General features: G+C 42.1%; 1 protein-coding gene across 2 annotated transcripts in view; it reads left to right on the plus strand.

Moving 5' to 3' along the window:
• The window catches only part of USP7 (ubiquitin specific peptidase 7), a 45,906-nt gene extending 40,323 nt beyond the window's left edge, over positions 1-5,583 (plus strand). For both annotated transcript variants that reach the window (XM_026068518.1, XM_026068528.1), the window contains one exon: positions 2,042-5,583. In XM_026068518.1, the coding sequence (XP_025924303.1) occupies positions 2,042-2,148 (107 nt within the window). In that variant the 3' untranslated portion in view covers positions 2,149-5,583. The remainder of the gene's footprint in view (positions 1-2,041) is intronic.
• The last annotated feature ends 7,125 nt before the right edge of the window (positions 5,584-12,708 follow it).

Here is a 12,708-nt window from a genome sequence, read left to right on the forward strand (position 1 = left end):
GGCAGGGCTCTGCTGAAAGCCTTGAATTCATGATTTTTCCCATGCTCAGTTGCCTGTTTTTTTGTTGTTGTTTTTTTTTTTTTTTGTGGGGGGGAGGTCGTTTTGTTGTTCTTGTTGGCTGCTCTGTCTCCTAGAAATGAGACTGAGGACACCTTGCTCTCTGCAGTTCTGTGATAGTTCTGAGCCCTGTTCTTTGTTGGAAGGGTATGTTAGGGCCAAACACCGAACACTCTCTGCTTTTTTTTTCAAGCTCTGCTTTTGATTTATCTAACAGTTGTAAAGAAATCCTGTAACTGTCCATTTAATTTAAAACCCCAGAGACTCAGGCCTTGTACTATTAATGAGTACTTCCCAGGAACTTAGCAAAAAGTCATCACATCATGGTATTTTATGGAGCTAGGTTTAGGGCTCATGGCTGGGCATATGAGGTGACTTGCCTAACTGAATGTTTACATCTGAACAAGTCATCTACGAGCAGAGGCAGCGTTCAGGTGAGCAGTGCGACTTGTCCTGCTGGCGGGCCTGTTTTTTGCCCAGCTGTGAGGGGTCTCTGGATGACTAACTCGGAGATGGACATCTCCCCGTGGACAGCTAAACCCTCTCCTGTTTGTTCAGAGCAGGCAGGGTCCTGATTTCGCTCTCTGTAAGTCATCTTTGAGAGCTGGGAAGGGGAATCCAATAGTCTGAAACAGGCTCTTGGACTCTGTGAGTAAAGCTAGAGGTGGTATTGTCAAAGCGATGCGAGACATTAGCCGGGTACACTAGGTCAGACGTACAAACACAGCCGAACCTTGGAAAAGGGAAAACTTGAACTGTTGGAAGAAGAAATTGTAGGGCATCTGAGACTAATGGATTTTAATTTGAGAGTTTACAGGAAGTTGCCCTTTTGATACAATACACTTCGATAGAATCCATTCTCCTTGAAACTCGTGGTTGGGGTGATAATAAGATACTCTTATGCCTCCTTATGTAAATAGTATTTGAAGGTGTAAGGCTCGCAGGTGTTTACAAGTGTCAAATTTGAATGCATGTTAGAGCAATTGAACTAAACCTTTAGCACTCTAACGTGATCAAAGTAGTGCATGACAGTGGCTCCCCGTCTCCTTTTAAAAAGATGCACTCTAACAATATTATATCCCTAAATTCTAATTTGGAAATTTGTTTTTAAAAAAATTACTCCTGTAGCTAACTTTGCTGGTGCTAACAGTGTGGGACTTCATGTCTGTCTGTAAAAGCTGTTAAAGTCAGCTCAGCGAGGTTGTCAGTTCTCTTTTATATTTGACATTGACCATTATGTTAAGCAAAAAGAAAAATCATTTGATCGAGGAAAATACATCCAAAAATACATATATATGCAACTAAAAAGGTCATGTATTCTATACGTTAGTCATTATAGTTGATAGTTTTGAATGTAGGAGTGTACATTTCTTGCTGTAGGGCCTTTAGTTTCTGCCTTTATCATTTCACTTCACTTGATGCTCTGCACTGAGAACATCTTAAACATCTTTCTCCCATTTGCAAGAAGTATGTGGACTCTGTTTTTTGATTAAAAATCAGCAATAGGTAAAATAATACTGAGTTGAACAAGTGAAAAATTCTGTGCGTTTTCTTTATACTCCAAATATGTCTATAAAATTTTTTTCAAAAAACAAGTATGAGGTCAGTTACATGATTTCTTAATTAACTATTTGCATTTTACATGTATTTAAAGAATATTCCCATTTAAACCAGGTGATAAAGTATAACCACAATTTTTTTACTTCAGCACACATTGCACTGCTGTGAACTCCTGTAAGTGACTGAAGAGAATGAAAACCAGCTTAGCTGATCCAGAAACAGTTGTAGGATGTATTACTGAAAGTACAGCAGTAGTCATGAAAGCAGCCCTGCTGGCTGTGGGCTGTGAGACTGTTCTGCAGCCTGCTTCCGTGCTGTAGGATTCCTAGCAAGCCAGGAACAGGACGCACATGAGTAGTTTGTGTAAAGGAAAGTTTTCAACTTAGTCTTAAAACTTCATTTTTTTTTCTCTTCTCTTTTCTAGGCAACATGTCTCATCCAAGGCCATGGCTAGGGCTTGACCATTTCAATAAAGCCCCAAAGAGAAGTCGCTACACTTACCTTGAAAAAGCTATTAAAATCCATAACTGACTTACTTAACCAGATTGTCAAGGCAAGGGACAAAAATAAGTGTGTGTGTGCACCTTTTTAACAACTGTAGAACTTTGGTACACGTGCACTATATCTGAAGTCTTCAGCAAGAGGATTTGCTGCTGATGTTAATTTTATTTTGTTGAGGCTGTTCAGTTTGGCTTCTCTGTATCTATTGACTGCCCTTTTTGAGCAAAATGAAGGTGTTTTTATAAAGCTTGGATGCCAATGAGAGTTATTTTATGGTAAACGTAATGCAAGGCAATTGTCAGCATAATGAGGGAAGAGTTTAGTAGAACAGTTGACATTGGCAAAATATTTGTCTGTAGTACGTTTATAGATGGCATAAGCTTGCTGGCTGCCCTTCCTGGTGTGGTATTCACCATCACTGCAGCTAGTAAGTCTTATGTTTAGACTCACATCAGATTTATTTCCTTCAGTTATACTTTAAATGACATTTTTGTGCATTTGTAAATGCAAAAAACTCACATCATCAATAAATAGCAATCTCTACTTCATTGTGTACATTGTTGGCACTTATTCGGGATTTTTGTCTCCTCCAGCTGCATAGAATATTTTTTAATAAACTAGTTTTCATTTAATTTAGTCACTACTTTGCATCCCATTTTGTCAAGTGGATGCCCTGAATCCTAAAAAGAGATATTTGGGCCTTTTTATTAAATTTTCAACCATTGAGAAATACAGTTGAGATTTATTATGCCATCTTCTGGCAAATAGAATGACACTCAAAGTTGGCAAAAGCAAGTGAAAGGATTATAAATATCATTAATTTAGTTAACATGGGAAGAGATGGGGAAAACACAAGAAATAGCCTTTTAGCACAGAGGGCATGCTCACTAGTGTTTAGTAAGCTGTTGACTTTGTATAAAAAAGGAGGGGAAAAAAGAAAAAAGAAGAAAAAAAGAAAAAATGGAATTGTATATTTAATGAATGAACATGTACAATTTAACACTTGGAGGTTAATTTTGTTGGGTGAGTCTGCAAGTGAATTTCACTGATGTTGATATTCATTGTGTGTAGTTTTATTTCAGTCCCCAGACTGCTTTTTTTTTTTTTTTTTTTTTTCCTGGAGCTAATGCCAGCCACGTGTCTAGTTTTGAGTGCAGTAAAGATAGAATCAGCAATTCACACTTAATTTTACATTCTTTTCTAGTATTTTATTTTGTTTCTGTAGCCGCAGTGTACAACAACTCTTCCTGTATATTGCCTTTTTTTGCTGGAAAATGTTGTATGTTGAATAAAATTTTCTATAAAATTTTTCTTCGGTGAGTGATGACATGGACGTTGAAGAAGATTTCTCCTCTCCTTGGAAATACAGTTTGGGAAATGTTTTTTCATTTGTGAGGTTTTGCTAAAGGTGTGTTTTCTTTCTTCAGCTTGACAATTGTATAACCCTCATCTTGGTTGTTTTTGGAGTTTTGGGGGAATTTGTGGGGTTTTTTTGTTCAATTGTTTTGGGTTTTGGAATTTTGTTTTGTTTTGTTTTTAACCTCCTAACTAGTCACATCTGAGCTTAAGATATAAAAGGTTTTCCAAGAAGGAACCATACCGTGTACAAATAAGATGAATGGAAAAATTATTTTACTAGTTTGTTTGTAAAGCTTGTAGTAGAGTCGTTGTGGTAGACTTGACTCTGCCTGCCTGTACAAAATTTTGTGGTCCAGATTCTCAAGTCTAATATTATAAATGGTGTAAAGTAAAATCTGGAGTCTCTAAAGGTAAGCTCTCTTAATAGAGTAATAGATTCCCACTGTAATGTGTTCCTTGTATGCATAACCAAAACAAAAAGTTCTTAGAAGCTTCCTTTTCTCAGACCTGTCAATAAACATTTAGTAGGGGTTATATACACGTGATGGCCTTTACACTTTTTTTGAGATGGGTTCTGGTGGTTACTGAAAACACCAGCAAGTATTTTTTTTAATTAAAGATAGATTTCATTCTTTTAGCTTTAAAATTAATCTCTCGAGTTTTAGATATGTTTGAGTTTCTTTTAATTTATATTTTGTGGTGCTTTTAACTGTCGCTAATTTCCAATCAAGGCAAACTAATTGTTTACATTTTTTTTAATGATCTGAGTATGCAGGTTACAGGTAGAGGGAAGTGCTTAAATGGCATGCCTTAAACGGATAAAGTTTTCCTTTGATCTGTATTTGCATTGAACTGGTGAGAATTATAAAAGAATCCAAGGTAACTGATGTTTTTACTAGTACTTGGATTGTCTCTACAGGTTTTCAGTAAATGTCAGGGTTTGTATTCAAAATATTTCTGTAAAATTAGATATTCTGATCAGCAGTAGTATGCCCTAATTATATTTTGTGAATTTAATGTTATGGTAGACCAATAGAAAATTGAGCTTGTTTCTGAATGTCACTAAGTATCCACATAATATATGGGATGTTGATGGATTTTAGGGAATATCTTAAGAAATTGCAATACTTCATATTTCAGAAGAAAATATTGCTAACAAAGTAAATTTGGGGTGCCTTTTGGTTTTTAGATGACTAGTTTTTACATGCTTGAGTATTGTGCTATTCCCACAGCAATTTTGAACAGAAAATGAATACATTAAGGCATTCCGTATGCACTGTTTTCAATAACTGAGGTTTTTTTATGAAATTTTTTTTGGAGCACAAGTAACTTGTTATTCAAATATGGAAACACAACACAGAAGAGAAGAGGAAGACAGGATGTTATCTCAGGTGCAGTATCTTTGTGTAGTTCATTCTAAAAATTTACAAGAATATAATCTTAAATTACTGTGCTTTCCATTTCTTATTCATATTTTGGAATTATCTGGATAATAGACACTGAATGCATTAAATTAACTTAATGATAGTAAATGTTAAGCAATAAGGATGTAATTACATGGTACACAGGATCACAGCAACACGATGCTAATGGCCCATCTGAATTCTTACTATGAGAATAGCAAGAATTGTTCCTGTAAATTTACGTAGTGCCTTTTATTCTAAAGGATTCCAAAGCATTCTATGAAATCTAAGCAAATCACACCAGTGAAATAGTTTCCGACTAGAGAGTAACAGCCAACAAACACCTTTTATCCGAGAAGGCTTGGTTAGCGACGCCAGGACGGATCTGTACCGCCGCAAGACGCGTCACGGGGCTCAGGCGGCTGGTGCAGCGAAGACGTGCAGCGTGTGCAGTGCCGCGTACTGTGTCTACCTCAGCGGCTGCCCGCGGAGCTGGCACGCTGCGAGCCCACCCTCTGCTTCCAGAGCCTGCTGCAGACCTGAAGCTTGGACCACTGTCTGTCCTGTGGGTTTTGTGCTGGCTGCAGATGTCAGTACGTAGATCTAAGCTATGCTGTGTTTTTGCTATTTAATATCCTTGTGAGAAATCATCTTCTGTAGGAACTGTATATATTGTAAATAAAATAGACTAGGATAAACACTGGATTTGTGTCTTGTCGATTCATTTTAGATAAGATCTGAATCAAAAGCTAATGCATTGCTCAGAGGTCAAGGTGATTTTGATTTAAGGACATACATTTTGCAAAATTCAACCAAATTGAATGTCAAAAATGACATTTATAATGTAAACAGAGGAGGCCAGAAGGTAAATGCAGAGTTCCCTAGGAGTTTCAGTGTTTTTAACTCTTCTTGTTTCCTCTCTCAGAGGAATTAAACAGAAATATTTGAACTATTTGTCAGTGTTGTGTGTGTGCTGGGGTGTGTGTGTGTATGCCTGTGTGTGTGTTTCATTGTTTTCTTTTAAAGAAGCCTGACCTTTAGGGTCTGAAAAAGGGAAAAATGCTCGAGTCTGATGTGCCTGAATCTGGATTCAGATCCGTGTTCCACTTAATTTCTGTCCCAGGTGGTTTTAAGGTTAGGTCTGTACCAAGCAGAGCAGGAAATTAAATTTGTTAACCACGAGGCTGTAGCTGGAAGCTTTTCTTTCTCATAAAATACTCATGTAAACTATTGTTACTCCACATATTGGTGCAAAAAGGATCTAACTACTTCTGGTCAGTGCCTACTGCACATCTTAAATATATAATTTTTCTCTTATGTATATATTCACGTTTCTTTCTTTGTGTATATATGCATCTTTCCTCCTAAATGGTATCCAACTTTGTATATTTACAGTGATGTAACAGTAAAGTTTGCTGTTTCACAGCCAGATTTTAGAAAGGACACAAATCATAACGTTTTAAAAATCCCTAAAACAATGCGAAATCTGTTTGGCTGAGATCTGCTTGGCTGCTTCTCTGCTTCTTCACTGTAGTGGTATTTCTCTTTAGGTCAAAGTGATAAGTATTTTGGGTCACTGGAGCATGGAGAGTTATTGACCTTGTTACCAAGTGAGAGCCAGGTCAGCCACTCTTTGAATTGCCTTCGTTTCATCATTATTCCTGCCACTTGGGCTGAGAAAGCTATCAGGAGTCAATTCTGGTCTTCCTGCAGATCCATGGAAGCAGTCAGAAAAGTTCCTTGATAGAAATATCTCACTTGAGAAATTGCGTTACCAAGCTTGTGCTCCTCTCAGAGGTCCCGAGTTTTAAATAATGTGAATGCTGTAAGAGCCCACAAATTCTTCAATCAAATGCTCCCTACGTGCACCTAGTTAATAGCTTGGTATTCACTCACTTTTTTTGTTGTTGCTTTTTTTTTGTTTTGTCTGCTCAGCATCTCAAAGAACTTAAAGGAGACAGTCTTCAAATCATTTAAAATCTCTTGTGGTCTAAATCTCATTTTTTAGCTGTACTAGTGAAGACTGCCAGAAGGACAGGAGCCCCGTGCTATTCTGTGGAGATACTACCATAGCAAGGTGCAAAACCTGTTCAGATTGGGAGATGATTCTGAGGACAGGGAGCTGGTGTGCATGGACGGGTAAGAGATTAACAACAGCATTTATCCTTAATCCAGTAGAACTCAGTTGGGGTCAAGGTGTTCAGCTTCCCTGAGGGTTGTGCTGAACATTTCTATTACAGCCAGCCTATAGATATATCTGATTGTTTAGTATGAAAATTCAAATGCAGATAAGGGACAGCTTGTTTCCAAGCAGCTTAAGTCCACCACCTGCTTTGGTTTTGATTGAGCCAACAAGGGATCCGCTGATTAAGCAGCGGTATATATGCTAAATACAGCAGTATAAGACCCAGGCACACCTTTTTGTAACATTTTCTTTAAGTCCTGAGGAAGGTCTATTGAAAAGGATGGGACCACTCTGGCAGCAAATCTCAGTTCAGGCTAATTGATGTATGGATTTTCTGTTCAGCATTTGAGCATTATAGCTAAAGGCCTGTGGAGCACTGAATCATAATGTGCTTGCTCTAAAATGATTTCTGCTATGCTGCTAGCAATGTGGTTTTCTTGTAAAGTACCTTTTCCTTTTGCTGTTCAGAAAAGGAATGTGTCTTTTTCAATTTGTGGTGTCTACCAGGCTGAAACTTCAGGCTGCTACCCTAGCACAAATGCGAGGTTGGTCCATGCATGTAGCTTTGATTTGCCCGAAAAATAGTTGCTAAACAGATTTTACGTCCATTGATGCAAATGTGCTTTTTTCCCACATCATACTATTTTCCATGTTTTAAACATTGGAGTTCTGCTACTTCTTGAACCAAAATAAAAGTCCATGGACAAATCCATGCTAGTTTAGTTAAAGCCATTTTAAAATGTGCTATTAGCTAAATAGATACTATTGGTAATAAAGACAAGCTCCAAGTAATTTAAAGTTAATGCACACTGAGAAATGCCATTCTGGGAACTCCTTTCTACTGCATTCTTCAAAGTTATGTTTTTTAAAAAGCTAGGTTTTAATATTCATAATTTCCACTTTTCAGAATTGTGATCTTACTTATAACAGTGCCATCCAATGGAAAACAAGTAGTATTGCATGGATGTTGTGGCATGTGTGCGTTTGTTAATCATACAAGTTACATCTGCAGGGAAACGTGTGCTCTATCAAATTCGGGCAGTATTTGACTTGAACAGGAACAAATGCAGGAAACATCTGGAGACAGTGGTGCTACCTAGAACTTACGGTCATTAGTAGTGCATAGAGCATTTAATAAGCAGCCTTGCCAATGCAAGTACTTAGTCAAACATGACCCGTGACAGTGTTACTAGTGACCATCCATGAGAGAAAGGAGGGGAAAGAGAGAGAGGAAAAAAAAAAAGGCCTGTTTGGTTTTCTCATCAGTTTTGCAGAGATGCTGAATGGCTGTCAGTAAATAATGGGGTTTTTTGTTTGTTTGTTTTTTGAAGAAAGTCTCCCTGTGAGTGTATATTCAAAGTGTTTAGAGGCTGTAAATGAGGCAACTAATATATAAAATCTTAGGGCGTAGGGAAGTCTGGAATAGGAAATAAAAGAAATCACAGCACCCACTTTTTAATCTTTTTTTCTAATGGTAGTAATATCTTTCTGGTAGCTACAATTAAGTCCTTCCCTGGTTTTCTCTAGTAAGCATTTGTTTGGATGTTAATGCTGTAAGCAAATATAGGTTGTATGGGTAGGTTTGGTTTTGTTTTTAATTAATGTAGTTTTTGAGAGCAAATCAATCATTAAAGCCTTGATTTCTAGCTAGAATTTTATTCAACCTTTTCAAAAACAGTTGCAGTTACACAATTAATTAAAAGAATATATATATCTTTATACAAAGAAGTAAGGTGCTATTTCTCAAAGCAAGTGTGGATTGTCCCAAGTTACACATTCACCCTTCAAGGTTTCTTTCTGCTTCATTGAAACAAAGTTCAGGCTTTTGGGTGTAGTTGCTGGACAAAAATTGCGGACAAATGCCTAAGAGCAGTATTCACTTCTGTGGTCTTTAGGAAACTGAGAGTGACAAGGGGTTTTGCAGGACTGGCACTAGGTCCTGTGGTTAGATCAGACCTAAAGGTTGATCTGTGTGAAATAAGAATCAACAATGTGTTTAAACTCAGTCTAAAAACATACCTCTTTCTCGGCAGGGAAGGGGCAAATGCCTTTTTTTACTGGCAGAAAGACAGGAGATACAAGAAACATAGGTGTTTTTGCATTTTTTTGTGTAGGAAGCAGGAGGCCTGGGGTATTCTAACCCCAACTATTCTGTGACTCTAGTAACTCTAAGACTTGCACACTCGGCTTTTTCTATTAGTTTAACTGTCCAGCAATGGAAGCTTTTGGCTTATGCAGCAATTCTTACAGTGACACCAAAACTAATTTAGTTTTGTTTAGGAGAGAATGTGGAATGAACAGATGAAGTTCATCAGCAAGCACACATGTGCTCCAGGATCACTTCCGAGTTCCCTAACTTACCAGGGTAAAGTGGGAGTGGGACAGAGGAAAGAGATACCTAAAAATAATCAAAGAAATTGCTGTTACTCGTGCTCATAAATGCAGCGTTCGGCAAACCTGCCTCCCTCCCCACAGCAGTGTGTGAAAGTGCAGTCTGCTGAGCTAAAAGGACTCCAAAAAGTAGGCGAACTGTGTAATCTAGGGGGAAGGCGACGGCTGAGGCAAGCTCTCTTCCAGAAGCATTAAAGGACTGTATAAAACCCATGCTTTTCTCATGTATGTCAAAAAGCACTTGAAAGCAAGCGCTAACAGCGCACCTCGGCTACGCTCTCTGCACTTGGAGTGAGAAGAGGCTGCCTCTGTTTTAGCGTACTCATGTCTCTTCTCCGTAAGGGCTTTCATGCTTCGCAGTTCACGTTATCGGTAGGAGAGCGAAGGAGGTCCCGGGAGAGCCCGGCTTCGGCCGAGCGCGAGGCCTCAAAGGCCGCTCGCGGGTGTCGCTGGGCCAAGGGAGGCGACGGTGCTGCCTTCCCGCCCTCGGGACTGCGGCCGTCTCCCGGCTGCCTCCCTCTCCCGCCCTCCCTGTTGCTGAACGTCAAGAGAGCAAAAGGTCTTTGCTGTTCTCCCCAGGTAGCCGCGGCTCTGCTTTTAGCCCAAGACGCGTGGCTGCTCCGGCTGCCGGGGGACGGAGGGGCCCGTGCCCAGGCTCGCCTGCGGCGCGGCCCTCCGCAAGGGAAAAAAGGAGGAGAAAGGGCTTCTGATAAAAGCGCGGAGAGGAAGCGGAGAAGGCCGCTCGCAGCCCCCCGCCTCGACGGAGAGCGCTCGGCTCTGCCCCGGGCCGCGCTCAGGTAAGGCCGCCGCCGGGGCCGCCCGCGGCGCCGCTCCCGCCTGTCCCGTCTCTGAAACGGGGCCGGGGGCGGCTGCCGGGCTGCGGCGCGGCGGGTCCCTTCGCGGCCTCCCCGGCCCGCGGCGCGGCGCGGCGGGTCCCCGCGGGGCCGCCAGGGGGCGGCGCTGGGGGCGGGAAGGGCCGTTGGCGGCGGCCGTTGGCGGCGCTGAGCGGCGGCCGTTGGCGGCCCCGGTGAGGAGCCGCGGGCGGGCAGCGGCGGGAACGTGCTTCGCTTGGCTCCTGGGAGTTTGAAGTAGTCGCGATTTTGTGTAAAACCCCTAGAAAAGCGCGCAGGTGAATGCTGCGTTACTTCGGAGCAGCGCGTGGTGACAGATGTGGTGCGGGCCAGTTTGTGGGTTGCCGTCAGCGTGGAAAGGGGCCCGGGAGCGCCCGGCGGGAGGCGAGCGGTTGCCCCGGGGGCGCGCGGGGTCTCCGGCGGGGTTCGCGCTTCGCCCGGGGCCGCGGCGAGGGGTGGCAGCGCGGGCCCTGCGGGGGCCACAGCACCTCTCCCGCTGTCCTGGCCTTGCCGCCCTCTGCAGCTGCGCGTGTCCTGCTTTTCTCCAGCACAAGTAGGTCGGAGCGACGTGAAGCCAGCGAGAAAGTAAACCGAAGCCCTCGGGCGCGTCAGGACTTCCTGAGAATCCTGTTCAGACTTTCTGGTTTCATCCGTAGCGTAACCTTCTCCCTCCCCTACGCAGGCAGGTTGGCGAGTTCACTGGCTGCTGGTGCCGGGCTAACGCAGCCTCCCCGTGTCGCGGCTGCCGCCCGGGAATGCCGTGGCTCCCGTGGAGCTGGACACGAAGTTGCTGTGCTGAACCCGATATCGAACCTGAGGAGCTCTGGACTTGTGCGTGCCAGAGCCCCTGGTTTTGGGCAGAGAAGGGAAGCGGAGGGGTGGTGGGTGCTCAGTCTGCCCAATCCCGGCAACGCATCCCCGGCTGTCTCGGGCCGGTGCAGAGGCGCGGACCCCGCTGTGGACGGCCACGGCAGGCCCGGCTCCCTGGCCCTCCGGGGCAGACGCCTTCCTCTGGGCTTCTGTCATGTCTTTGCGTGGCGTTCAGGCCTTGCATCCTCGTAGCCTTTGGGCAAGACCGTGACAGCAAGTCTTGCCGAGTATACAGAACCTGCATACTTCTGATAAAGCGAATCCTGACGTTAAAAGGATCTTCAGGAAGCGGGAGCGGAGCACTTGTTATAACTATTAGTAATAGCTATGTAAAGGAACTTTTTTTTTTAATGGCTTAAATTGGCTAAATAACTAAAAAAAACCAATTTGATCAAGCTTAATGTCAGACTAAGTGGGAAGTTTTGAAGTTCTTCGAACTACATGGTATCTACAGATCATTCAGAACAGGGGCAGGCAGGGTTCCCTCAATTATGATAGTAAAATAATGGACGATGGAGGGGAGCAACCTGAGTGCTGCGTACCACACATCCCACTTGCCCCTAACAATTTACTGACATGAAGTATTTATGTTGCTAAAACACTGAAATGGTGAGTTTTATTCTACTCCTCTGTTTACCTCTTCAGCCAGCAATAAGCAGCAGCTGCTGCTGTCAGTGTTGAGCAGGGTCTAGGCAGCTTCTGGGCAAATAACTGTGCGGTATGAAGATTTGAATTTACAAGATAAGTGACTTCGGATGAGAACTGCGATGAGTCAATGCCTAAAGCCTAGTAAATCATTGGGGGATGATGCGCTGCAGCGAGAAGGCAGAGGTAAAATGAGGGTCTTGTGGGTTTTTTTGTTTTTTTTTTTTTTTTTACTTTTTTCTTCTTCATATATTTGCCTTTTGGTTCTTGGCTTTTTGTTGTAAATGGGGTGCTGCAGTCTGCCTTGGACCTCTGCTCTGGGTGCAGCATGTCACAGAAGCAATAGAGACAGGAGATGTTTTGCTAAAATTGGTAACGATGAAAGGTTTATTTCCTTACCTCATATATAACAGACATGACAATTTCATAACTTAGTATTCCATTAATAAATAATCAGCTATACTGTACCACCCACAGCCCAGCAGGGGTAGGTCCCATACAAAGAAGAGCACAGAGAAACAAATCCTGACCAGTCAGTTTTGGTGCATAAAAACTACGTGCTTGTCCAGAACATGCATTTCCAAACCTCTCACTTACTGATGTTTTGAAAAGTCCAGAAGAGATTGTCCCCCAGCCGGATTAGAGATTTGAACAGAGTGACAAGAGCACCAAGGTATTCACTAATTGGTCACTTCATATCACTTCGTAGCTCAAGAAAACTATCCAAATAGAGTATAAATTTAAGTGACAATATAAACTAGACTTGAGGCTTTCTTTTTTTAGTCAGTCCAACTATGTGACAATAAACCTCAGATGGATTAGTCAGTGAGGAAGTTGCAGTATTTAAGCCTACTTCTATATGTTTCCTAGTGGTATTTTTACGTAT

This window comes from Apteryx rowi, unplaced genomic scaffold (genome assembly GCF_003343035.1).
Source record: "Apteryx rowi isolate R43461 unplaced genomic scaffold, aptRow1 scaffold_105, whole genome shotgun sequence".
Lineage (NCBI taxonomy): Eukaryota > Metazoa > Chordata > Aves > Apterygiformes > Apterygidae > Apteryx > Apteryx rowi.